At 40.3% G+C, this 27,973-nt stretch overlaps 5 protein-coding genes across 5 annotated transcripts; all 5 read right to left on the bottom strand.

Moving 5' to 3' along the window:
- Positions 1-3,758: 3,758 nt before the first annotated feature.
- Positions 3,759-4,700, bottom strand: LOC141006691 (olfactory receptor 8G17-like). The gene has a single exon (XM_073478916.1). The coding sequence runs from the start codon at positions 4,689-4,691 to the stop codon at positions 3,759-3,761; it is 933 nt and encodes a 310-aa protein (XP_073335017.1). The 5' UTR covers positions 4,692-4,700.
- Positions 4,701-12,818: 8,118 nt separating this feature from the next.
- LOC141006690 (olfactory receptor 8G17-like) lies at positions 12,819-13,760 on the bottom strand. The gene has a single exon (XM_073478914.1). The coding sequence runs from the start codon at positions 13,749-13,751 to the stop codon at positions 12,819-12,821; it is 933 nt and encodes a 310-aa protein (XP_073335015.1). The 5' UTR covers positions 13,752-13,760.
- Positions 13,761-17,966: 4,206 nt separating this feature from the next.
- LOC141006689 (olfactory receptor 8G17-like) lies at positions 17,967-18,902 on the bottom strand. Its single transcript, XM_073478913.1, has one exon. The coding sequence runs from the start codon at positions 18,897-18,899 to the stop codon at positions 17,967-17,969; it is 933 nt and encodes a 310-aa protein (XP_073335014.1). The 5' UTR covers positions 18,900-18,902.
- A 2,849-nt stretch (positions 18,903-21,751) lies between these two features.
- Positions 21,752-22,693, bottom strand: LOC141006688 (olfactory receptor 8G17-like). Its single transcript, XM_073478912.1, has one exon. The coding sequence runs from the start codon at positions 22,682-22,684 to the stop codon at positions 21,752-21,754; it is 933 nt and encodes a 310-aa protein (XP_073335013.1). The 5' UTR covers positions 22,685-22,693.
- Positions 22,694-24,403: 1,710 nt separating this feature from the next.
- Positions 24,404-25,345, bottom strand: LOC141006686 (olfactory receptor 8G17-like). Its single transcript, XM_073478911.1, has one exon. It carries the CDS (start codon positions 25,334-25,336, stop codon positions 24,404-24,406), a length of 933 nt encoding a protein of 310 aa, XP_073335012.1. The 5' UTR covers positions 25,337-25,345.
- Positions 25,346-27,973: the final 2,628 nt, after the last annotated feature.

The raw sequence follows: 27,973 nt of genomic DNA, 5'->3' as shown, positions 1-27,973 counted from the left end.
GCAGATCAGTAATACCTAGTTTGAGTGTCAGTTTTCAGTCTGTCTTCTCTTTCTCACTGCTGAGAGTTTCCACTCGCTCCAATGTTTTATAGTCATGATTTTATCTTCAGGGGATTCAGTTGTCACTACCTCAGATATAGTGATGCAACGTGAAGAGGTTATTGTGATGGCCACGAAACATTTATTAACGTGCAAATCCTCTAAATGATAAGTCTTGATAATCGAGCCGCAACCAGACAACTGATCAAACTGATATATTATAAATTGAAATAAATAATTTTAATTCGAGGCTTATGCTGTGTTCAGACCAAATGCGACACAAACTATTTGTGCAACTAGATTACATACAAAGTCAATGATGTGACGCGATTAGAAGCAAATTTGCTTCTCACTCCGGGTGGTGTGAATGATTTGTCACTCTTGCGAAATTTTTGCATGATGCTGTGGCGCAAAAGCCCATCAGCATTGACGTTCACACTGACATCATCACGTTCATGTCGCTGATGTCTGGACATTCATGAACAACAATGGAGGAGAGGATAATAATCACTAATCGTGGCCCTTTGCAGACACACAGACCAGTACAACAACACATCTACTCTTACCGAGAGAGGACAAAAAGGAGCTTCCGTGAAGGGAAGTGAGCTAGAAAGTAGGATTACCTGGTAAGTTTTGGAAATATGTCTCAGCACAGCATAGCTCTGATCAATCTGAATTCCATTCAGGGAACAAGAATTTTAAAAAGTTGTGTGCTTGTCGCCTGGCCAACAGACCTGATGAAGCATGAATTCAGGCTTTTTAGAAGGCGGCATTATGATGTTTTTATTTCAGCATCCTTTTGATCCATTTATTGCACTTAGATGTAGTGCTTCATGCAACATTAATAGAGAGTTTTGGGTTAAATTTGGCTATCAATAATAATTAATGATTATCAGGGATAAGATCCAATTTTCATTAGATCACCTCAGGGCACCAACCTTGAAGAAGGGAAAAGATAGCCAATTCACCAAATCAGTCTCAAGGTACTAAACTGTCAGTTGGTGACTGATTAATAATTAACTTAATAACTACAATCAATATTACCATAACAGCTAGTAATGGTCAAAGGGTTTTGGGGTACTTGACAGAGTAGAGGAGTAGAGGTTGGCAACATTCACTCTTGCGCAATATTAAATAGACAGCACGGAGGTTCAAAAGTCTTTTATTTAACACAAAAATGAAAACACACTTACATGTACTATATACACACATGTGTGTGTGTCTGGCAGAACAAAGAAACAATGGTGGTTCTCGCATCATGTGCTCACCGATATCACATGTGGGTGTGATATGCTCCAGGCTGAAGGAGTGTGTTCGTGTGACGTGCTGCCATGTTATAGAAGATGGTTAGCTGCATACAAAGACCCTGAGTCTGTGTGAAGCATAATTTAACTAATGTCAAAATAGGCGTGTAGCAAAGCAAACTACCAATAACCTGACCTGACATCACAATAACACCGTGTAGCCTTTTCAGTGCTACCGTGGGTAGTCTCGGCAGGAATGATGCACACAGTTCTTGTTTTCGAGCCTGGCTTTATTTGCTCCAAACACTCAACATAAACCATACAACAAAAAGGGGTCCGATCACGTCTTCAATCGCCGGTCTGCAGCTTCTCCCAGCTGCTCTCCCATCCATCTCCCATCTGAGGTCCAGCACGCTACTACATTTAAAGGGAGACCGTGATTGGTAAACCATTGTCAGCTTTGCCAATCACTCACCTGGCGCTGCTCTCCTGAGCCCTCTCCACCTCTCTCTCTCCCGCAGCCGCACCTCGACCATACCCACCTCCACACACCGAAACAGTGAACAAACACATAGATTGAACACGTGCATTACATCAACCAGAGTTAAAAGTCCTGTGCTTAGCTGTGCTATGCTATGCTGTGTGCCATCAAGGCCCAGTTCAACGTTACCAGTCTTTGAAGAAAAGGTGCTGGTGGTTCCTTGGCTGATGAGCCAAGCAGGAGAAGGTTGTAATTCCAATGTTGAACAATGCTGTTCTTGCTATGCAAGGTCTGATGAGAGACAGCAGGTGGAGGAAACTGGCTGCTCCTTTCCTTTGCAGGGATAGAAGCTCGGTGCTAACTTACTTTGTGTTCCTCAGATTGTGGAGTTAGCTGGCAAGCTTTGCGTCGCAGCTGCTGGTGCTAGCTGATCTGGAATACTAGCAGGACATTGTGTCACTGCAGTGAGGAGAAGTTCGTTGGGCCTGTTGGAAATGTAGCTGGCAACTCTCAGCAGCTGTTAGGCCCAGAAGAATTCAGAAGAAGAGATCTTGAGGGCAGGCAGCCCCATGGGGAGAGAGATGGAGAAGAGAAAGAACAAAGGAAGGAGCTGGAGTTTTGACTATCTGGTCAGAGGGGGGTCTGTTATCCTGACCAATAATAGCTCAAAGCTGATTTGCACCTCGATGTGAAGACTGGGGAATTCTGGGTTCAGTTCAGAGTCCATTTTGAAATCCACAATGAATGACTTCATCTGTGGGTCCCAACACAGATCACAGAGAAATCTCTTTGTTTTGCTTTGTGGTTATTTCTATTCGCGTTACTCACGCGAGTAGATGTGATTAAAAATAATAACCCCATGATCAAACTCACGCAAGTTTTTCTATGACTTTTTATTTTAGTCCACAGAACAAGGAATTCATGGGCATATGTGATTCAATATTGTAAATTAAAATGCTCTCGGAGGATTAGGCTTCATCATTGGGCCAGTGAAATATGGCTCATTTCAGTCACACAGACACTGAACAAAGAACTTATAGGCTCGGCTATGTTAAACACAGCCTATATTAATATGGTCATGTTGGTGTTGATGGATTGTTAAAAAAACGACAATAAATGCTTCACTTCGGTCGGTAACACTGATTGTTATGCGTTACATGACATGACTGTAGTAATATATTACTAAAATATTATTAGTAACGCCTTGTATTTCTCCGTTACCGCTAAAAGAAATATATGACTGTGATGCAGAAAAAATTATCAACAAAGATGAAAATCACAATAAATTTGGTCATATTGATAACTGCAGTTATGTGCAAGGAGAATTTGTCACTTCTTGGAGCTGCTAATATACATAATACATACATACATAGTACATAATACCAGACCAGACAAACCCTATTTTATTGTCATTAAACTAATTTTTCATTCATAAAATTACTGGCTCTTTCTTAAGGAGTCGCGCCGGTGGGCAAATGGCTCTGCTCCTCAGCTGTTCTGTAGTCACACTTAGAGCTGTTTTTTCACCATAGGAAAGTAAAAAACCGCATAAAATTACAACGCTATGTTTTCCTGACAACTGTAAATGTATGTCCACTTCATAGTAATGAGTAGTTTTCTGTCAATCGGGGTGTTTAATCATCGAAAATAGTTTTATTTTGAAATTTGTTTTATTTTGAAAATCGGCCGGATTCTCTCGTTGTTGCTTTGTTTGACTTCCTGCCCGGCACGACACAATGCTGCAACGACACAATTGGTTAACTTGGCCGCCGAATCGAAAATGGCTCCGCTCCTCAACACTTTGCAGCTAATCGCAGCGCTTTGGCGTCCTGTCTGAACCTGGCGTAAGTTTGCTGTAACATACAGTTCAGTGCCATTCTTGTGCTTGAATACATGTGCGTAACTTAAATTATTTTTTTCCTTAAGTGAATAAACAAGCTGTTCTCAGAGGAAAATAAGGTCCCCAGAACAATACAAACATTTGGAAGTCGTCTTTACAGTGATGGCAAAACCTTCTTGGACTTAGATAAAAACCTCCGTATCTCTTTGGACTGCATGCCATAAATAATGGGGTTAAGGCTGCTGGGGATGATGTGATACAAAATAGCAGCAAATTTTCTGTAGTCTGAGTACTGAGGGAAGCGATGCAGAATAATTATAGACAATCCACTGAGCAACATGATCAGATACACAGCCAGATGAGTGCTGCAGGTCTTCATGGCTTTACTGTTCAAAGACTTGTTCTTACTGGTCAGACAGACGGCTGTAATCTTTGTGTAAGTGAGAACCATGGTGCCTATAGAAAAGGTGAGCGTGACGACAGTGAAAGTGAGGCCATAGATATTATTAATAAACACATTCTCACAGGAGAGTTTAAACAAAGAGGCGTTGTTACAGTACAGACCTCTTATTATCGTCCTACATCGGTTCAGCCGTATGGTCAGACCAAGAAGAATCCCGACCAGAACAAAGGCCACTCCCCAGGCAGAAACTGTGAGCTTGATCAGCATTTTGTTGGTCATTATGGCAGCATAGCGCAGAGGATTACAAATGGCCACATATCTGTCAAAGGCCATAATCATGAGCACAGTGTGAGAGCAGGTGCTGCACATGTGTACGGTGAAAGCTTGAACCACACATTCATAATAACTGATGAGGTGCTCAGACGGAGGCAGCAACATGTCTACAAGCAAACGGGGCAGAATAGAGTTTCCTAGTATGTCATTAACTGAGAGGTTGCAAAACAGGAGATACATCGGCTGGTGGAGGTTTTTGTCAATGAAAACCAGAACAACAATGCTTAAATTTGCAACAATTATGAACAAGTAGGAGAAGAAGAGAAAAAGAAACAAGGGGTATGTAAAATCCTCTGAGACATGTAACCCTTCCAGCTGGAGTGTGTCACTGTTGTACGTGTAGTTTTCCATCAACCTGAAGAAGAACAACACAGCGCTGTGAATGTCACAACGAACGGCAATCTGTGTATCAAAGATCACGTTAAGTCACGGTAACCACAACACAAACCTGCAGCTCTTCCAGTTATAGATATCACTGTGTATCCCAGAATCAATAAGTAAGTAAGTTTGAGTTCAGGAAGTTCATCATGGAAGTAGTAACAATGAGAGCTAAATAAGTTAATGTTATACATATATTCAGACTTTGATAAGAACTTATAAACATTAGATATAAAAACTGTGAGGAAATCCATGCATCAGATATCAATTCCTGAGAATGTGATGGTTGTACGAACTCTTTCTAAATATCTGTACCAAAGCACCCCCCCTCTCCACGCAGCAGGTTTCACAGATCATAAAATAAAACAATGAAGGTGACAGAGGTTAACATTTCACATCATGTTAGAAAACTAGTGAAGAAACGGTAATAGTAAGAGCTACTTTGAGCATCTCTGTAACATCCACGAACTCCAATGAAGATCTCCTCTGTTGCAGTATTATATAGACTCCATGTTGTGTTTGTGTCGCCCTTCCACCACAACTTCTCTTGTTTTTGTCCAGTTGAAACTTTTCCAAGCTTAAGGTTAAGTTGTTGAGGAATTGCAAAATCACTCTACAGGCCATGATGGGGATAACTAATCACACTGAATGTATCAAATCAATTTAGTGAAGAGGAAGTAAAAAGAAGCAGAAAATGGAAATACTCAAGTGAAGTACCTGAAAATTGTACTTAAGAACAGCACTTGAGTAAACTGTAGTTAGGTTTATTTCATCACTGGTAGTTCAACATTTTGACACAAAGAGATTCATTTTTATAGATGAATATCACCCCAAATATCAGTTTTCACTCTCCTTGATTTATAATAATTGGTATTGGCCCTGAAAAAACCATAGGAGTCGACCCGTAGTACTTATACACCATCATAACCTGGTAGTTGGTAGTTGATACGATTTTTAGACACGTATAAATACATATGTGTGTGTGTGTGTGTGTCTATTTACAGCATATATATGTATTTACAGTTAAGAAAAATTAAACAACAAATTTTGGGCACTCTGAATATATATGTATATATATATATATATGTGTGTGTGTGTATATATGTATATTTATGTATATACACGCGTGGTTGCAAATTAGCTAAATGTGCTAGCAACATGTTTACACTAATTAAATGTACTGAAGTACTTTAGCTGAGTACAGTTTGTAGGTGAAAGTACACTACTCAAAATAAGTCTACGGATATTTTAGTGTTTCACTGGATTGTTTATTCTTTGACAGATCTGAATTTTTATTTTGTGTTTTGTGTAAATGTATGGTCCCCAAAATATTGTGAAGCATTTCATTTATAGTGCTACATGCAACATTAATAGGTAGATTTGGGTTACATTTGATTTGGCTATCAATAATAATACGATTATCAGGGATAATTATTAATTATGATAAATAATAAGATCCAATTTTCATTAGATCACCTCGGGGCACCACCCTTGGGAGGTTGTGATTGTATGAACTTGTGTACAGCTTTAGAGCTTGTCTTCCACACACGTTTCACTTTCTCTCTCTGGGTTGCATGGGGCAAGTCAATTAGACTATGGTCAAGTACACTAAAGTAATCCTCAACATGGCAATCACAGCTGTCTGGCTCAAAATGTTCAATGTCCCTAGCTATAAACTCAAGCTCTTCAGGCGGGGGCACTCCAAGCTAGGGCTGAACGATTAATTGCATTTGCGATAATATCGCGATATGATAAAACGCAATTTTCTAACCGCAATTTGCGCGATTACAAGGTTGTCACGTGACGCGAGCGAAAGAGTGGAGAACTCGGCTGCATCAACTTTTCATGCTGCCCTTTAACCTGTTGCGCAATGGCCTCTGGCTCGACGGAACAGTCAGAAACTGACACAGCTGAGACTTTAGTCTCGAAGAGGAACAGCACGTCGGTGGTGTGGAACTACTTTGGTTTCAAAAAAGAAGATGCTGCGCAGCGTCAGGTGTTGTGCAGAGCATGCCGTGCTCCCGTTGCTACTTCACGGGGTAACACTACAAACTTGTTCCAGCACTTAAAAAAAACCCACAAATCAATGTATGACAGTTGTATGGCCAAGTGCACCAGTGCGCCAGACAAGCCAAATACCTCAAGACAGGGATCACTGACCGAAATGTTTGAAATTGTCACTCCATATGAACGTAATTCAAAACAGCACGGGGAAATCACTTGGGCAATAACCGAGTTCATAGCCAAAGATATGATGCCTCTCAGCACGGTGACCAAGCCTGGGTTCATGGCATTGATAAATACGCTTGACAAATGGTACAGTATACCCTCCCGTACATACTTCAGTCAGACTGCCATACCGGAGCTGTACAAAAAGTGCAAAGAGAAAGTCATCGCAGAGCTTAAAACGGTGGAGTTTTTTGCTACCACTACTGATATGTGGTCAAGTCGCACAGCTGAGCCTTACCAGAGTCTTACAGTCCATTTTATTGACGAAGATTTCAACCTCAGAGCTCGCTGCCTACAAACTACCTACTTCCCAGACAACCACACAGGGGAAAATATTGCAGCCGGCCTGAGAGAGGGGCTTGCCAGCTGGGATCTCCACGAGGAGAAACACATCTGCATCACGACGGACAACATATGTTGCTGGCTGCACGGCTTAATGAACGAACGAGGCTCCAGTGTTTTGGGCACAGATTACATCTTGCCATTGGTAAGTTATCATGTTGGTGTGTGTGTGTGTGTGTGTGTGTGTGTGTGTGTGTGTGCGTGCAAAAGAGAGAGAGATGCGTTGATTAGTAATCAGGAAGCTGAATATACAAATATATAAATTATGTTGTGTTGTAGAAAGCGGATGGGATTAAATAAATTCATACTTCCTCCCACTCCTTTTCTAATATGTAAATTGAAATATGTATATAAATATAAATATATATATAATATAAATATGTTTTGATTTTATGTGCTTATATGTCTGTCTGTGGTGGAATGCCCACCTGCATTTCTTTTCTTTTTTTGTTTGTTTTTGTTTTTTACATGTTCGAAATAAACACACACACACACACACACACACACACACACACACACACACACACTGTTTATGTGTTGTGTGTGTGTGTGTGTGTGTGTGTGTGAGAGAGAGAGAGATTGAGAGGACAGGGGTGTGGATGTGTGTATTTCAGAATTACAGAGAATGTGAGTGTGTAATAGTGATAGCCTTGTATCACAAAACTCAAATTGTGTGTAATACACTACTTTTTATTTCTTTCAGAAAATGCACTCAAAGATGACAGAGTGTCAAGGGCAACATCACTGTGCAGGAAGCTGGTGGGGCACTTTTCCCACAGTTGGAAGAAGAAGGCAGCACTGATGGAGGCACAGAGGGAGCTCAAACTCCCTGAGCACATCCTCATAACTGAGTGCCCAACAAGATGGGGATCTAAAGAAATGATGATTGCCAGAGTGCTTGAACAGGCCAAAGCCATTTCTCAGGTATTGTCTGGTGGTCGATATGCACCCTCCCTCATCCCAACCTGGCAGGATATTGACGTGTTGGAGTCAATTCACAAGGCACTGCATCCTCTACTGGAATTTACTGATGCTCTTTCTGGAGAGGAGTATGTGAGCATCTCCAACCTCAAGCCAGTTCTCCACCTTTTTGCCACAGTCCTGGCTGAAGATGCTGAGGACACTGACCTGACTAAATCAATAAAAACCAAAGTCCTAGCATACCTCAATAACAAATATGGAGACCCAAACATCTAGGAGCTTTTGGATGTTGCCTGTTTCCTGGACCCTAGGTTCAAAATACAGTACATCAGTACTGACAACATCCTTGCTATCAATACCCGACTGAAGACAGAGATGGTAGACTTAGCAAAACGTACATATCATCGGGTAAATGATAATTATGTATTTCGCAAAAACACATTTTTTCTGTAAAATCTAACTGGAAAACTAATGGCTGTTTTTTTCATCTAATAGGAGAAGAGGTCTCGTACTGAAACTGTTCAGATGCCTCAAAGTGCAAAGCCCTTGGGGGAAAAGGTGAAGAGGTCTCTTGGCAGTTTTTTCAAGACCAGTGCAGCCTCTCCTTCTTTGCCTGTAAAACTTGAAGATGTCACAGAGGCAGAGGTAAACAATTACCTGATGACTCCTGCCATTGATGGAGAAGATGATCCCTTGGCTTGGTGGAGGGTGCACAAGATCAGTTACCCACAGTTGTGCACCATGGCCCTCAAGTATCTTTGTGTACCTGCCACAAGCGCTCCCTCAGAGCGTCTTTTTAGCACAGGAGGGAATATTGTGACTTGCACTAACTCATCCTTGAAGCCAGCAAAAGTCAATATGCTGGTTTTCTTAGCAAAAAACCTGTGAACCACTGAGAACAAAACTGTTGGATCATTATGGCTGGCAGTGCCATACTCATAGTGAACATTAGTCTGTGTGGTGTGTTATTGTTGTGTACTTGAGATAAGTGAGGTTGATCTGTATTATAATATTCAAATTGTTTTTTTATTGTCTAATTTAAAAGTGCGTTTCTCCATTTTTTATTTATAACTTTATTTACTTTGATTTTACAAAATATTTTCAAAGTAGTAGAGGCAAATTCTGTTTCAGTTGTGTGAAATGTTACTGACTTGGGAGCAGTAAGATACGTATAATTTTAAATGATTTTTTCCTTAAGACTGTAAATTTTGCACAGTGTTTACAAAGTGCATGCCTTTGTTTAAATTACTTAAATGCACAGTGGCAATGCCACAGATGTTTCTGTAATGAGCAGTTAAATAAAAATGTCATTTATTTCAAGTCATACATCTTTTAATTTAATTCTAACAAATAGGCCCAGCCTATGGGAAAGAACATTTTACACTAAATGACATTTAGTAAATGTATCTAATATTGTGTTGGTCATATTTAAATCATTCATTATGTTTTGTTGGGAAAAAAAGAGGATAAAATAAAAAAATAAATAAAAAATCGCATATTAAATCGCAATTGCAATATTGGGGGAAAAAATCGCAATTAGATTATTTTCCCAAATTGTTCAGCCCTACTCCAAGCTAACGTTTCCATGGACATTGACATCACATGCTGCAGTTCTGTCTAGCTGAGAGGCAGGGGCAGGACAGCTGTTATCACTCTCATTGAGGTGCAGAGAGTAGGTGGGGCACTACTGGAGTGATCTGGTCCCCCTTTCAGAGGGATGGGCACTGATGAAGGTGTCACGCATCAGAGACTGGGAACAGTAGGTATTTTCTGGTGAATAAACTACCAGTGACCTCACAGTCTGTTTCTGGTAGATGGATAGTCATGTTACTGTTATCTATGTCTCTCAGTGGAGGTTGAGGAATTGACTTCATTCCCAAGGACTTAGAGTCAGTTGGGAATTGTTCACTTCTTCTGAGTGGAGAGGGAGTTCACCTTCCATCAAGGGAGGAATGTGAATCGGAGTAACCAGAATCACATTGGCTTAACGGCTGTGGTGGTGAAAGATGTTCTGACCTAAGCTTTAACAACTCCTCCTTGTGTGAGCAGAGATCTAAGCAGGTCATCTAAATAGCACATGGCTTTCTTATTAGCCATCTGAACTTCATGGAGGAGACTGGAATTATGCGCTCTAAGGAGTTCTACCTCCTGTTCTAGGGTTGTTTTGCTCTGAACAGCAAGGCTGGTTTGCCTGTGGAAGCCAGGTTTTACACTTTGCCAGGGAAGACATAAATTGCTGTACACAGGGGCTCTCCATTGTTAAACAAGTTGTCCAACAACAATCAGTGTGGTTGGCTATGGTGTTGCTTTGGCAGACACACCGTAGTGTAGCTTGGGGGGAATACACTAACCTAATCAAACTTTGTTATGGCCTACACTATAGGGGGCAGCTTCCTGTGGAGGACGGGTGGCTATGGCACAATCTAGTGGCTCTTGTAGGCATACAGATTGGTCCCAATAAAGATAAACACAGTTTACAAGGGTAACTTTGCTTACCAAACTTTCAACATGCACTAACTGCAATGCAAGGCAGTAACAATCAAACTTCTTTGTATCACAGGCCGGTGACATGCTGTGATTAACAAGAGGAACACTTCAGTTGTCATCAAATTATGACAGCTAGACTAGAATGCAACAAATACAGGATATTCAAATGCTAAACTGAAATTCTTACAGTTTATACAGAGCACTTTCAACTTATAGCAAATGGCTCATAATGGCAGTTAATAACCTAAAAGATTTTGGTTAATCAAATGGGTTATACATTTGATTGATAAATCAATTCTGACCACACTGCAGTTGTTTAAGTACAAATCAACGTCTACTCCTGTAGTAGACTAGTGGGGTTAAATGTAAAGACTTTTGGCTAAATGGTTCAAGATGTGAATCTCAAATTTTAGCACTGTCCAAATCATGCTGAAATTAACATTGCACATTTATGAATGTTTGCTAACAGTACACTGCCTCGTACAGGGCACCATATGTAGTGCTTCATGCAACATTAATAGGGAGATTTGGGTTACATTTGGATATTAATAATAATTAATGATTATCAGGGATAATTATTGATTATGATAAATAATAAGATCTAATTTACATTAAATCACCCCGGGGCACCACCCTTGAAGAAGGGAAAAGATAGCCAATTCACCAAATCAGTTTCATAAAAAGGTACTAAACTGTTTGTAACTCTGATTAATGTTTAACTCAATAACTACAACCAAAATTACCATAACAGCATTACACATTTGACTTTTATTGTATATTAATGCACATGCATATATGCACCCATATCCTGATATCCGGAACTAATTTAGAGTAGTGTACTTTGAGTTTGGAGTTACAGAAACATTTTATCAATCTGAAGTTATCAGATACAAGCAGTGACCAGGTGGTGGAATAATGGCTTCAGGGCACTGAGAATTCAGTGCAAAGACGGAGACACAGGATTTTTCCTGAATTCTGTTTTCTATTTACTTTTTCTAAATTTTGTTTTTATTTAAAAAAAAAAAATCTTTTCATTTTGTTTTTAGCCTATTTCTTTGTATCGATATAAAATAGTAAAATTATTTATTTCCTCACTCCTTAATGATGACACTCCTTAATGATGATTTTACTGTACCTACTATACTATGACTCCGTTACTGCTTAAAGAAATATATTCATGTAACGCCTGAGAAAAGTAACCCCCAACACTGTCAATCAACCATAAAAATCTATTTTTCCAAAATTCCATATGATGAGACCCAGCGGAGGGTCAACTTAGGGTCAGCTGGCTTATGGGCTTGCAATGCACTGGTTGAGACCCTGCAGAGAGCCACCTTCTGGTGGACCTTATTTTAGAAAAAAATTGTACTATAGTCAATGGAAAGAGAGATACATTTTTGATCCTGTTTGAATTGTGTCACAGATCACACATATGATGTTGGCGAATAAAAAACCCCAAACATTTTTAAGTAAAAAAAGTCTCAGTTTGTTGCAATAAAGTAAAATATCATCTAGTTGTGTGTAAAACTGCACAGTGAACTACATCGTCTCATTCAACACATCACCAAGACCAACATTTCCACCGCCTTGACACAGAAAAAAAGATCAACTGCAGACAACTGCAGTTATATATATATATATATATATATATATAGATATTTAGATATATATATATATATATATTTCTAAGCAGTGTACTACCTACAAACTGTACTCAGCTAAAGTACTTCAGTATATATATATATATATATATATATATATATATATATACTGAAGTACTTTAGCTGAGTACAGTTTGTATAAATACAAATACAATTGTATAAAAATGTATATGTATATATATATATATATATATATATATATATATATACACATATATATATATATATATATATTATGGTTTATCAAATCAGGTTATTTTGCATTCATTCATTTGTATTTCAAGACACCGAGAAAAAAGGTAGCCAACTTATAAGCATGGATTATATTAAGGACACTGCAGAAGAAAATGTGATTCAGCTCAAGTTCTTTTCATTTGTATAATTCACACAACCTGTCATCCTCTTGAACAGGAAAATAAGGTCCTGAGAACAAAACAAACAAAACATTTGGAAGTCGTCTTTACAGTGATGGCAAAACCTTCTTGGACTTAGATAAAAACCTCCGTATCTCTTTGGACTGCATGCCATAAATAATGGGGTTAAGGCTGCTGGGGATGATGTGATATAAAATAGCAGCAAATTTTCTGTAGTCTGAGTACTGAGGGAAGCGATGCAGAATAATTATAGACAATCCACTGAGCAACATGATCAGATACACAGCCAGATGAGTGCTGCAGGTCTTCATGGCTTTACTGTTCAAAGACTTGTTCTTACTGGTCAGACAGACGACTGTAATCTTTGTGTAAGTGAGAACCATGCTGCCTATAGAAGAGGTGAACAGGACGACAGTGAAAGTGAGGCCATAGATATTATTAATAAACACATTCTCACAGGAGAGTTTAAACAACGAGGCATTGCTACAGTACAGACCTCTTATTATCGTCCTACATCGGTTCAGCCGTATGGTCAGACCAAGAAGAATCCCGACCAGAACAAAGGCCACTCCCCAGGCAGAAACTGTGAGCTTGATCAGCATTTTGTTGGTCATTATGGCAGCATAGCGCAGAGGATTACAGACGGCCACATATCTGTCAAAGGCCATAATCATGAGCAAAGTGTGAGAGCAGGTATTGCACACGTGTATGGTGAAAGCTTGAACCACACATTCATAATAACTGATGAGGCGCTCAGACGGAGGCAGCAACATGTTTACAAGCAAACGGGGCAGAAAAGAGTTTCCTAGTATGTCATTAACTGAGAGGTTGCAAAACAGGAGATACATCGGCTGGTGGAGGTTTTTGTCAATGAAAACCAGAACAGCAATGCTTAAATTTGCAACAATTATGAACAAGTAGGAGAAGAAGAGAAAAAGAAACAAGGGGTATGTAAAATCCTTTGAGACGTTTAACCCTTCCAGCTGGAGTGTGTCGCTGTTGTACGTGTAGTTTTCCATCAACCTGGAGAAGAACAACACAGCGCTGTGAATGTCACAACAAACGGCAATCTGTGTATCAAAGATCACATTAAGTCACGGTAACCACAACACAAACCTGCAGCTCTTCCAGTTATAGATATCACTGTGTATCCCAGAATCAATAAGTAAGTAAGTTTGAGTTCAGTAAGTTCATCATGGAAGTAGTAACAATGAGAGCTAAAGAAGTTAATGTTATACATATATTCAGACTTTGATAAGAACTTATAAACATTAGATATAAAAACTGTGAGGAAATCCATGCATCAGATATTAATTCCTGAGAATGTGATGGTTGTACGAACTCATTCTAAATATCTGTACCAAAGCACCCCCCCTCTCCACGCAGCAGGTTTCACAGATCATAAAATAAAACAATGAAGGTGACAGAGGTTAACATTTCACATCATGTTAGAAAACTAGTGAAGAAACAGTAATAGTAAGAGCTACTTTGATCATCTCTGTAACATCCACCAACTCCAATGAAGATCTCCTCTTTTGCAGTATTATATAGACTCCATGTTGTGTTTGTGTCACCCCGTTCACCCTCCCTCCCTTCCACCACAACTTCTCTTGTTTTTAACCAGTCGAAACTTTTCCAAGCTTAAGGTTGAGTTGTTGAGGAATTGCAAAATCACTACAGGCCATGAGAGGGCAAATTCAGATCGATTGTCAATGGGCTTTAAGATTCACTCCAATTTAGAGGACACCATTCTCGCTTATATACCAAAAACGCAATGATGGAAGAAAGTAAATTATACGTTGAGTTATTGACTATAACAAATCCTTTTGAGTCCAATAAAGCATATAATAATGATGGAAGCATGTCAATACACTATATGTGATTTTATTTATGTAGTTAATAAGGCTGGACTGATTATTGGCCAGATAGTCAGCATTTATCGAATTATCGGTATCTTAGATTTTTCTGTCAGATTGCAGATAAACTATAGTAATTTAAAAATGTGTTACTTTGGCTCTGATAACTAAACACACTAAATGTATCAAATCAATTTTGTGAAGAGGAAGTAAAAAGTAGCAGAAAATGGAAATACTCAAGTGAAGTACCTGAGAATTGTACCAAAGAACAGTACTTGAGTAAATTGTAGTTAGGTTTATTTCATCACTGGTAGTTCAAAATTTTGACAAAGAATTTAATTTTTATAAATAAATATTGGTCCCAAATATCGATAAATCTGGTCATATTGACAACTGCAATCTCACTTACAATGTCAGATAGTTATTCTAAGATTTTGTCAAAATTATTGAAATAATCCCTCCAGAGACCGACCTTTTTTAAAAATAAGATCCTTTTTTGTTGAACCACAAACAGCCTCACCAAATGCACCAGACTCCATTTGCAGAAACAGTGATTTTATTATTGTATGACACACTTCATTCAAACCAGACAACACTTCTTTTATTTTCACTGTTCCAACAATCACTGTCTGATTTGATCAGTATAAACCCTTAATTCAACGCGTTTGATGTGAATTGAATATATCAGGGGAGAAGCAAGTTGAAAATTGAATTACTGCCTCTTTTTTAAGGAGTGTGCTAGTGATTTGGCAGCTCTTTCTGGTTAAATGAAAAACAATCAGTAGCCCCTTTTAGATAGAAAATGCGCCACATTTGCAGCCAGGTAAAGGCTGCAATCTGCCGCCTTGTCTATGTGAAACGGAGGTGTAATATTCCTCCTTTGCAAAAAAGCCGCCACTGGGGTAGGCGTAAACATGTGACGTGACATGAAACACGACATTGGGCGTGGACAGTGACGTAAAACATCTGCTTTTTCTCCCGGCGAAAGCCACGTTGGCTAAGCTCCTCGGCGACCTTTTCATACAAAATACCATCTTTCACAGTCCCCGTGATCTGGTTGTTAATGATTCTCTCGGCTGTGATGGTTTGCATCTCCCGGATCTCAGCGGCTTTCCAGTTGCTCATCTTGACGTCCGCGGATGAAGTGATGAACTGACTGCTGTGATAAGATGTTTCCTGCTTTTAAAACTCCCGGCTGTGGGTTGCACAACAGTGTACACATTATTGACACCTCCGCCCATGTCACGCAATTGCTGGCACATCGACGCCTTGGATTTACATAGCAATGGAGGCGGCTAAAAGTGTACCCTCCGAGGTGTAAAAGCCGCAGAAAGGACAGCCAAATTGGCGGCTTGCTGTCCAGTATAAAAACGGCTACTCAGTCCTGGTTTCTGGCCTGAATGGTTGAAATAGTTAGCTAAATGTGTGATAAAATTGGAAAGGTAAAAACAAAAGACACATGTTATATATATATATACACACACACACACGCACACATATATATATATATATATATTATCCATCCATCCATCCATCCATTTTCTGCCGCTTATCCGGGGCCGGGTCGCGGGGGCAGCTGCCTGAGCAGGGACACCCAGACTTCCCTCTCCCCGGACACTTCCTCCAGCTCCTCCGGGAGGATCCCAAGGCGTTCCCAGGCCAGCCGGGCGACATAGTCACTCCAGCGTGTCCTGGGTCTTCCTCGGGGTCTCCTCCTCCCGGTGGGGCATGCCTGGAACACCTCCCGAGGGAGGCGTCCAGGGGGCATCCGATACAGATGCCCGAGCCACCTCAGCTGGCTCCTCTCTATGTGGAGGAGCAGCGGTTCTACTCCGAGCTCCTCCCGTGTGACAGAGCTCCTCACCCTATCTCTAAGGGAGCGCCCTGCCACCCTGCGGAGGAAACTCATTTCGGCCGCTTGTATCCGGGATCTTATTCTTTCGGTCACGACCCAAAGTTCATGACCATAGGTGAGGGTAGGAACGTAGACTGACCGGTAAATCGAGAGCTTCGCCTTTCGGCTCAGCTCTCTCTTCACCACGACAGACCGATATAATGACCGCATTACTGCGGCCGCCGCACCGATCCGCCTGTCAATCTCATGCTCCATCCTTCCCTCACTCGTGAACAAGACCCCGAGATACTTGAACTCCTCCACTTGAGGCAGGAACTCTCCCCCAACCTGGAGGGAACAAGCCACCTTTTTCCGGTCGAGAACCATGGCCTCAGACTTGGAGGTGCTGATTCTCATCCCAGCTGCATCACACTCGGCTGCAAACCGCCCCAGGACATGCTGGAGGTCCCGGCTCGAAGGAGCCAACAAGACAACATCATCTGCGAAAAGCAGGGATGAAATCCGGTGGCTCCCGAACCAGATCCCCTCCGGCCCATGACTGCGCCTAGAAATTCTGTCCATAAAAATAATGAACAGAACCGGTGACAAAGGGCAGCCCTGCCGGAGTCCAACATGTACTGGAAACAGGTCTGACTTACTGCCGGCAATGCGAACCAAGCTCCTGCTCCGGTCGTACAGGGACCGTACAGCCCTTAGTAGAGGGCCCCCGACCCCGTACTCCCGAAGCACCCCCCACAGAATGCCACGAGGGACACGGTCGAATGCCTTCTCCAAGTCCACAAAACACATGTGGACTGGTTGGGCAAACTCCCATGAACCCTCCAGCACCCTGCTGAGGGTATAGAGCTGGTCCAGTGTTCCACGGCCAGGACGAAAACCGCATTGTTCCTCCTGAATCCGAGGTTCGACTATCGGCCGAATTCTCCTCTCCAGTACCCTGGAATAGACTTTACCAGGGAGGCTGAGGAGTGTGATCCCCCGGTAGTTGGAACACACCCTCCGGTCTATATATATTATTGTGTATCAAATAAGTTTACTCAGCATTCATGCATTTGTTTTTCTATGCACCGAGAAAAAAGGTAGCCAACTTATAAGCATGGATTATATTCAGGACACTACAGAAGAAAATGTGATTCATCTCAAGTTCTTCCGATTCGTATAATTCACACAACTTGTCGTCCTCTTGAATATTTTTAACTTTGCCAATTTCAGAGCCAGAGGAAGGATTCCTGTTCTGAGCAATGCAGCTAAAAACGTTGACTCCTTGATGAGTTTGCTGTAACGTATGGTTCAGTGCCATGCTTGTGCTTGACTTGAATATATGTCCGTAACTTTGGTTTTAATGGGGCACTATGTAGTTTTGGAGAAGAACTTCAACCTCAGAATTTTAATATTTACAACAATAATGAGGGAACAATACAAACTCAGAAATATTTATTTTTTCCTTAAGTGAATAAACAAGCTGTTCTCAGAGGAAAATAAGGTCCCCACAACAAAACAAACAAAACATTTGGAAGTCGTCTTTACAGTAATGGCAAAACCTTCTTGGGCTTAGATAAAAACCTCTGTATCTCTTTGGACTGCATGCCATAAATAATGGGGTTAAGGCTGCTGGGGATGATGTGATACAAAATAGCAGCAAATTTTCTGTAGTCTGAGTACTGAGGGAAGCGATGCAGAATAATTACAGACAATACACTGAGCAACATGATCAGATACACAGCCAGATGAGTGCTGCAGGTCTTCATGGCTTTACTGTTCAAAGACTTGTTCTTACTGGTCAGACAGACGGCTGTAATCTTTGTGTAAGTGAGAACCATGCTGCCTATAGAAGAGGTGAACAGGACGACAGTGAAAGTGAGGCCATAGATATTATTAATAAACACATTCTCACAGGAGAGTTTGAACAAAGAGGCGTTGTTACAGTACAGACCTCTTATTATCGTCCTACATCGGTTCAGCCGTATGGTCAGACCAAGAAGAATCCCGACCAGAACAAAGGCCACTCCCCAGGCAGAAACTGTGAGCTTGATCAGCATTTTGTTGGTCATTATGGCAGCATAGCGCAGAGGATTACAAATGGCCACATATCTGTCAAAGGCCATAATCATGAGCACAGTGTGAGAGCAGGTGCTGCACATGTGTACGGTGAAAGCTTGAACCACACATTCATAATAACTGATGAGGCGCTCAGATGGAGGCAGCAACATGTCTAAAAGCAAACGGGGCAGAATAGAGTTTCCTAGTATGTCATTAACTGAGAGGTTGCAAAACAGGAGATACATCGGCTGGTGGAGGTTTTTGTTAATGAAAACCAGAACAGCAATGCTTAAATTTGCAACAATTATGAACAAGTAGGAGAAGAAGAGAAAAAGAAACAAGGGGTATGTAAAATCCTTTGAGATGTTTAACCCTTCCAGCTGGAGTGTGTCGCTGTTGTACGTGTAGTTTTCCATCAACCTGAAGAACAACACAGCGCTGTGAATGTCACAACGAACGGCAATCTGTGTATCAAAGATCACATTAAGTCACGGTAACCACAACACAAACCTGCAGCTCTTCCAGTTATAGATATCACTGTGTATCCCAGAATCAATAAGTAAGTAAGTTCAAGTTTGAGTTCAGGGAGTTCATTATGGAAGTAGTAACAATGAGAGCTAAAGAAGTTAATGTTATACATATATTCAGACTTTGATAAGAACTTATAAACATTAAATATGAAAACTGTGAGGAAATCCATGCATCAGATATCAATTCCTGAGAATGTGATGGTTGTACGAACTCTTTTTAAATATCTGTACCAAAGCACCCCCGCTCACGCAGCAGGTTTCACAGATCATAAAATAAAACAATGAAGGTGACAGAGGTTAACATTTCACATCATGTTAGAAAACTAGTGAAGAAACAGTAATAGTAAGAGCTACTTTGAGCATCTCTGTAACATCCACCAACTCCAATGAAGATCTCCTCTGTTGCAGCGTTATATAGACTCCATGTTGTGTTTGTGTCGGCCTGTTCACCCTCCCTCCCTTCCACCACAACTTCTCTTGTTTTTGACCAGTCAAAACTTTTCCAAGCTTAAGGTTGAGTTGTTGAGGAATTGCAAAATCACTACAGGCCATGAGGGGGCAAATTCAGATTGATTGTCAATGGGCGTTCAGATTCACTCCAATTTAGAGGACACCATTCTCGCTTATATACCAAAAATGCAATGATGGAAGAAAGTAAATTATACGTTGAGTTATTGACTATAACAAATCCTTTTGAGTCCAATAAAGCATATAATAATGATGGAAGCATGTCAATCCACTATATGTGATTTTATTTATGTAGTTAATAAGGCTGGACTGATTATCGGCCAGATAGTCAGCATTTATTTATGTATCTTAGATTTTTCTGTCAGATTGCAGATAAACTATAGTAATTTAAAAATGTGTTACTTTGGCTCTGATAACTAAACACACTAAATGTATCAAATCAATTTTGTGAAGAGGAAGTAAAAAGTAGCAGAAAATGGAAATACTCAAGTGAAGTACCTGAGAATTGCACCAAAGAACAGTACTTGAGTAAATTGTAGTTAGGTTTATTTCATCACTGGTAGTTCAAAATTTTGACAAAGAGTTTAATTTTTATAAATAAATATTGGTCCCAAATATCGATAAATCTGGTCATATTGACAACTGCAATTTCACTTACAATGTCAGATAGTTATTCTAAGATTTTGTCAAAATTATTGAAATAATCCCTCCAGAGACGGACCTTTTTTAAAAATAAGATCCTTTTTTGTTGAACCACAAACAGCCTCACCAAATGCACCAGACTCCATTTGCAGAAACAGTGATTTTATTATTGTATGACACACTTCATTCAAACCAGACAACACTTCTTTTATTTTCACTGTTCCAACAATCACTGTCTGATTTGATCAGTATAAACCCTTAATTCAACGCGTTTGATGTAAATCGAATATATCAGGGGAGAAGCAAGTTGAAAATTGAATTACTGCCTCTTTTTTAAGGAGTGTGCTAGTGATTTGGCAGCTCTTTCTGGTTAAATGAAAAACAATCAGTAGCCCCTTTTAGATAGAAAATGCGCCACATTTGCAGCCAGGTAAAGGCTGCAATCTGCCGCCTTGTCTATGTGAAACGGAGGTGTAATATTCCTCCTTTGCAAAAAAGCTGTCACTGGGGTAGGCGTAAACATGTGACGTGACATGAAGCACAAAATTGGGCGTGGACAGTGACGTAAAACATCTGCTTTTTCTCCCGGCGAAAGCCACGTTGGCTAAGCTCCTCGGCGACCTTTTCATACAAAATACCATCTTTCACAGTCCCCGTGATCTGGTTGTTAATGATTCTCTCGGCTGTGATGGTTAGCATCTCCCGGATCTCAGCGGCTTTCCAGTTGCTCATCTTGACGTCCGCGGATGAAGTGATGAACTGACTGCTGTGATAAGCTGTTTCCTGCTTTTAAAACTCCCGGCTGTGGGTTGCACAACAGTGCACATGTTATCGACACCTCCGCCCATGTCACGCAATTGCTGGCACATCGACGCCTTGGATTTACATAGCAATGGAGGCGGCTAAAAGTGTACCCTCCGAGGCGTAAAAGCCGCAAAAAGGACAGCCAAATTGGCGGCTTGCTGTCCAGTATAAAAACGGCTACTCAGTCCTGGTTTCTGGCCTGAATGGTTGAAATAGTAGGCTAAATGTGTGATTAAAATGGAAAGGTAAAAACAAAAGACACATGTTATATATATATATATATATATATATATATATATATATATATATATATATTATTGTTTATCAAATAAGTTTACTCAGCATTCATGCATTTGTTTTTCAACGCACCGAGAAAAAAGGTAGCCAACTTATAAGCATGGATTATATTCAGGACACTACAGAAGAAAATGTGATTCATCTCAAGTTCTTCTGATTCGTATAATTCACACAACCTGTCGTCCTCTTGAATATTTTTAACTCTGCCAATTTCAGAGCCAGAGGAAGGATTCCTGTTCTGAGCAATGCAGCTAAAAACGTTGACTCCCTGATGAGTTTGCTGTAACGTATGGTTCAGTGCCATGCTTGTGCTTGACTTGAATATATGTCCGTAACTTTGGTTTTAATGGGGCACTATGTAGTTTTGGAGAAGAACTTCAACCTCAGAATTTTAATATTTACAACAATAATGAGGGAACAATACAAACTCAGAAATATTTATTTTTTCCTTAAGTGAATAAACAAGCTGTTCTCAGAGGAAAACAAGGTCCCCACAACAAAACAAACAAAACATTTGGAAGTCGTCTTTACAGTGATGGCAAAACCTTCTTGGGCTTAGATAAAAACTTCCGTATCTCTTTGGACTGCATGCCATAAATAATGGCGTTAAGGCTGCTGGGGATGATGTGATACAAAATAGCAGCAAATTTTCTGTAGTCTGAGTACTGAGGGAAGCGATGCAGAATAATTACAGACAATGCACTGAGCAACATGATCAGATACACAGCCAGATGAGTGCTGCAGGTCTTCATGGCTTTACTGTTCAAAGACTTGTTCTTACTGGTCAGACAGACGACTGTAATATTTGTGTAAGTGAGAACCATGCTGCCTATAGAAGAGGTGAACAGGACGACAGTGAAAGTGAGGCCATAGATATTATTAATAAACACATTCTCACAGGAGAGTTTAAACAACGAGGCATTGCTACAGTACAGACCTCTTATTATCGTCCTACATCGGTTCAGCCGTATGGTCAGACCAAGAAGAATCCCGACCAGAACAAAGGCCACTCCCCAGGCAGAAACTGTGAGCTTGATCAGCATTTTGTTGGTCATTATGGCAGCATAGCGCAGAGGATTACAGACGGCCACATATCTGTCAAAGGCCATAATCATGAGCACAGTGTGAGCGCAGGTATTGCACACGTGTATGGTGAAAGCTTGAACCACACATTCATAATAACTGATGAGGCGCTCAGACGGAGGCAGCAACATGTCTACAAGCAAACGGGGCAGAATAGAGTTTCCTAGTATGTCATTAACTGAGAGGTTGCAAAACAGGAGATACATCGGCTGGTGGAGGTTTTTGTCAATGAAAACCAGAACAGCAATGCTTAAATTTGCAACAATTATGAACAAGTAGGAGAAGAAGAGAAAAAGAAACAAGGGGTATGTAAAATCCTCTGAGACATTTAACCCTTCCAGCTGGAGTGTGTCGCTGTTGTACGTGTAGTTTTCCATCAACCTGAAGAAGAACAACACAGCGCTGTGAATGTCACAACGAACGGCAATCTGTGTATCAAAGATCACATTAAGTCACGGTAACCACAACACAAACCTGCAGCTCTTCCAGTTATAGATATCACTGTGCATCCCAGAATCAATAAGTAAGTAAGTTTGAGTTCAGGGAGTTCATCATGGAAGTAGTAACAATGAGAGCTAAAGAAGTTAATGTTATACATATATTCAGACTTTGATAAGAACTTATAAACATTAGATATGAAAACTGTGAGGAAATCCATGCATCAGATATCAATTCCTGAGAATGTGATGGTTGTACGAACTCTTTCTAAATATCTGTACCAAAGCAACCCCCCTCTCCACGCAGCAGGTTTCACAGATCATAAAATAAAACAATGAAGGTGACAGAGGTTAACATTTCACATCATGTTAGAAAACTAGTGAAGAAACAGTAATAGTAAGAGCTACTTTGAGCATCTCTGTAACATCCACCAACTCCAATGAAGATCTCCTCTGTTGCAGCGTTATATAGACTCCATGTTGTGTTTGTGTCACCCTGTTCCCCCTCCCTCCCTTCCACCACAACTTCTCTTGTTTTTGACCAGTCAAAACTTTTCCAAGCTTAAGGTTAAGTTGTTGAGGAATTGCAAAATCACTACAGGCCATGAGGGGGCAAATTCAGATTGATTGTCAATGGGCGTTAAGATTCACTCCAATTTAGAGGACACCATTCCTCGCTTATATACCAAAAACGCAATGATGGAAGAAAGTAAATTATACGTTGAGTTATTGACTATAACAAATCCTTTTGAGTCCAATAAAGCATATAATAATGATGGAAGCATGTCAATACACTATATGTGATTTTATTTATGTAGTTAATAAGGCTGGACTGATTATCGGCCAGATAGTCAGCATTTATTTATGTATCTTAGATTTTTCTGTCAGATTGCAGATAAACTATAGTAATTTAAAAATGTGTTACTTTGGCTCTGATAACTAAACACACTAAATGTATCTAATCAATTTTGTGAAGAGGAAGTAAAAAGTAGCAGAAAATGGAAATACTCAAGTGAAGTACCTGAGAATTGTACTAAAGAACAGTACTTGAGTAAATTGTAGTTAGGTTTATTTCATCACTGGTAGTTCAAAATTTTGACAAAGAGTTTAATTTTTATAAATAAATATTGGTCCCAATATATATATATATTATTGTTTATCAAATAAGTTTACTCAGCATTCATGCATTTGTTTTTCTATGCACCGAGAAAAAAGGTAGCCAACTTATAAGCATGGATTATATTCAGGACACTACAGAAGAAAATGTGATTCATCTCAAGTTCTTCTGATTCGTATAATTCACACAACCTGTCGTCCTCTTGAATATTTTTAACTCTGCCAATTTCAGAGCCAGAGGAAGGATTCCTGTTCTGAGCAATGCAGCTAAAAACATTGACTCCTTGATGAGTTTGCTGTAACGTATGGTTCAGTGCATTGCTTGTGCTTGACTTGAATATATGTCCATAACTTTGGTTTTAATGGTGCACTATGTAGTTTTGGAGAAGAACTTCAACCTCAGAATTTTAATATTTACAACAATAATGAGGGAACAATACAAACTCAGAAATATGTATTTTTTCCTTAAGTGAATAAACAAGCTGTTCTCAGAGGAAAATAAGGTCCCCACAACAAAACAAACAAAACATTTGGAAGTCGTCTTTACAGTGATGGCAAAACCTTCTTGGGCTTAGATAAAAACCTCCGTATCTCTTTGGACTGCATGCCATAAATAATGGGGTTAAGGCTGCTGGGGATGATGTGATACAAAATAGTAGCAAATTTTCTGTAGTCTGAGTACTGAGGGAAGCGATGCAGAATAATTGCAGACAATGCACTGAGCAACATGATCAGATACACAGCCAGATGAGTGCTGCAGGTCTTCATGGCTTTACTGTTCAAAGACTTGTTCTTACTCCTCACACAGGCCGCTGTGATTTTAGAGTAGGTGAGGATGATGCTGCCGATAGAGGACGAGAGCAGGACGACGGTGAACGTGAGGCCGTACACGTTATTGATGAACACATTCTCACAGGAGAGTTTAAACAGGGAGGCGTTGTCACAGTAAGGATTAATGATCATCGTCCTACATCGGTTCAGCCGTATGGTCAGACCAAGAAGAATCCCGACCAGAACAAAGGCCACTCCCCAGGCAGAAACTGTGAGCTTGATCAGCATTTTGTTGGTCATTATGGCAGCATAGCGCAGAGGATTACAGATGGCCACATATCTGTCAAAGGCCATAATCATGAGCACAGTGTGAGAGCAGGTGCTGCACATGTGTACGGTGAAAGCTTGAACCACACATTCATAATAACTGATGAGGCGCTCAGATGGAGGCAGCAACATGTTTACAAGCAAACGGGGCAGAATAGAGTTTACTAGTATGTCATTAACTGAGAGGTTGCAAAACAGGAGATACATCGGCTGGTGGAGGTTTTTGTCAATGAAAACCAGAACAACAATGCTTAAATTTGCAACAATTATGAACAAGTAGGAGAAGAAGAGAAAAAGAAACAAGGGGTATGTAAAATCCTTTGAGACGTTTAACCCTTCCAGCTGGAGTGTGTCGCTGTTGTACGTGTAGTTTTCCATCAACCTGAAGAAGAACAACACAGCGCTGTGAATGTCACAACGAACGGCAATCTGTGTATCAAAGATCACATTAAGTCACGGTAACCACAACACAAACCTGCAGCTCTTCCAGTTATAGATATCACTGTGTATCCCAGAATCAATAAGTAAGTAAGTTTGAGTTCAGGAAGTTCATCATGGAAGTAGTAACAATGAGAGCTAAAGAAGTTAATGTTATACATATATTCAGACTTTGATAAGAACTTATAAACATTAGATATGAAAACTGTGAGGAAATCCATGCATCAGATATCAATTCCTGAGAATGTGATAGTTGTACGAACTCTTTCTAAATATCTGTACCAAAGCACCCCCCCTCTCCACGCAGCAGGTTTCACAGATCATAAAATAAAACAATGAAGGTGACAGAGGTTAACATTTCACATCATGTTAGAAAACTAGTGAAGAAACAGTAATAGTAAGAGCTACTTTGATCATCTCTGTAACATCCACCAACTCCAATGAAGATCTCCTCTGTTGCAGCGTTATATAGACTCCATGTTGTGTTTGTGTCACCCTGTTCACCCTCCCTCCCTTCCACCACAACTTCGAATTGCAAATCACCACAGGCCATGAGGGGGCAAATTCAGAATGAACATATATATATATATATATATATATATATATATGTTGGGATTGATGGTAGGACAGGTGTGGTTATTAGAAATTAATAATTATTGATAGTCATTTTAAAATCAAATTAATAAAAATGTTGATCAGATCGTTAAAACGAGGCACCACCCTGGAATCAGGGAACAATAACAAGACTAAAAACATTCTCAAAAGAAGGTTACACTTTAAATGTAAATATTTGTAAAATATTTAGAATTCAAGGAACAGTGAAGGAAATGAATTAGTCGGTGGCTGTGGGTTTTATTCCCCCTGCCACCTTTTAGACACCAAGGGACTAGTTTGTTTTGACCCTTTTGTGATTTGTGCAGAACCTTGTTAGTTTCCCAACCTGCGACCCCTGTCCTTCAGGTTTTGTTTTCTGGGGAAACGTAACACTATCACAACCAGTAATTACCACAAAATATATGCACAAAATAATCACAGAAAACTGCTCTGTACAATATAATGGATTTTATTAATGTTAGTTATTAATTAATGCAAATTGATCAAATCAATAATACTTCAATCAACAAAAATCCATCATTCAACTACAGCAGCTAAATTATTAAACTAAAACACTAAGACAAACTCAAGCAACAAATAACAAACAAGCGTGTGTGTGTGTGTGTGTGTGTCAGTGAGAAGATGGTGGTCGTTGAGAAAGATAGCCAAGATTGCTGACAGGAAGTCCTGTTGAAAAGACTACAAAATGGCGGACGTGACTTGGAGAAGTCATGTGCGGACACAAATTCAAAAATGATGAAGGTGATTTTGCTGAATCATGTACCTTGAATTCAAAAATGGTGGATTTGAATACATCACCCAAAGGTAGTCACTTGAACAAATGCACAAGACATTGTTTCACAAAGGTAGCGGTGCTACCATGAGGCATACATATAATATGAAAGGGTGATACCATGAGACACACGTATCTAATGTTATAGCGAGGTCATTAACCATAAGTCTGCAACAAGTCTGTTATGTTTTGGGGAATATTAAATGGAGGACCCAAGTGCAGACACACTAAAGGTGAGCTTTTAATAAGCAAAGCTGAACTACAGACAATGGGGAATACAGACAAACTAAACTGAGACCGAAAGACACAAAACAAAGTAGCAACAAAAGGCTAAGACGAAGTGCAACCAAAAGCTAAGTACAAATCAAAAGCGAAACCAAACTACAAACATACCAAAACCGGGAGACACGAGGAGTCACAGGAGGAGACACGAGGGAGGAAGCTGGTGGAGAACAAAGAGAAACTTCACGGGGGAACACGGACGAAACACGGAGCAAGACGAACCAGGACAACACAGGCTAGGCTAACACGGGCTAATGCAGGTAGGGTCGGGAACGGGACATCAAAGAGGGAGACGGAGTAAACACGGGACACGGACCAACACGGGGAAACGAAACGATCTGACGAAGACATGAGGGAGAACAAAGGCTATATACAGAGACACTAATGACGGGACAAGGTACAGGTGGAGTGAGGACGGACACAGGTGAGGGGATTAACGGAAAAACACACAGGAGGAACTGACAAGCATGACGTGACACACAAGGGTAAAACTACAAAGTAAAACAGGAAACAGAAACAGGCACTGAACCATGACAAAGTCGATCATAAGATTACGGGTATGTGTCACTCGAACATATGTGTGTATGTGTGATCGCCCCCAAAAAATCCTGATCAGAACATCCATAAAAATGAGCACCTGCCATCCGCCTACTACAAGTGATATGTCAGGTTAATTACCAGCCACTGTGGCGGGTCAATGAAACTATGGGATAACAAAATGATTGTGACCGATGACAACGTGAGTCCTCTGCTTCTTCCATTGAGCATGCCGACCCTATGCGTTGACTAACCAAAGGGCAATAACTCCCCCTCGTGTCAAAGCAGGCGCCAATGTATACAATGAAAGTGAATTGTGGCACAGCAATCACGTAAACCTGTGTTCACTACCCTCCAACTTTGAAGTTGGC

Source organism: Pagrus major, chromosome 13, assembly GCF_040436345.1.
Source record: "Pagrus major chromosome 13, Pma_NU_1.0".
Lineage (NCBI taxonomy): Eukaryota > Metazoa > Chordata > Actinopteri > Spariformes > Sparidae > Pagrus > Pagrus major.
Note: the sequence above shows the minus strand (reverse complement) of the source record. Positions and strands in the feature narration are given on the sequence as shown.

Bases quoted from the DNA above. Each gene is read 5' to 3' on its own strand.
- LOC141006691 (XM_073478916.1), bottom strand. From the start codon at position 4,691: ATGGAAAACTACACGTACAACAGTGACACACTCCAGCTGGAAGGGTTA.
- LOC141006690 (XM_073478914.1), bottom strand. From the start codon at position 13,751: ATGGAAAACTACACGTACAACAGCGACACACTCCAGCTGGAAGGGTTA.
- LOC141006689 (XM_073478913.1), bottom strand. From the start codon at position 18,899: ATGGAAAACTACACGTACAACAGCGACACACTCCAGCTGGAAGGGTTA.
- LOC141006688 (XM_073478912.1), bottom strand. From the start codon at position 22,684: ATGGAAAACTACACGTACAACAGCGACACACTCCAGCTGGAAGGGTTA.
- LOC141006686 (XM_073478911.1), bottom strand. From the start codon at position 25,336: ATGGAAAACTACACGTACAACAGCGACACACTCCAGCTGGAAGGGTTA.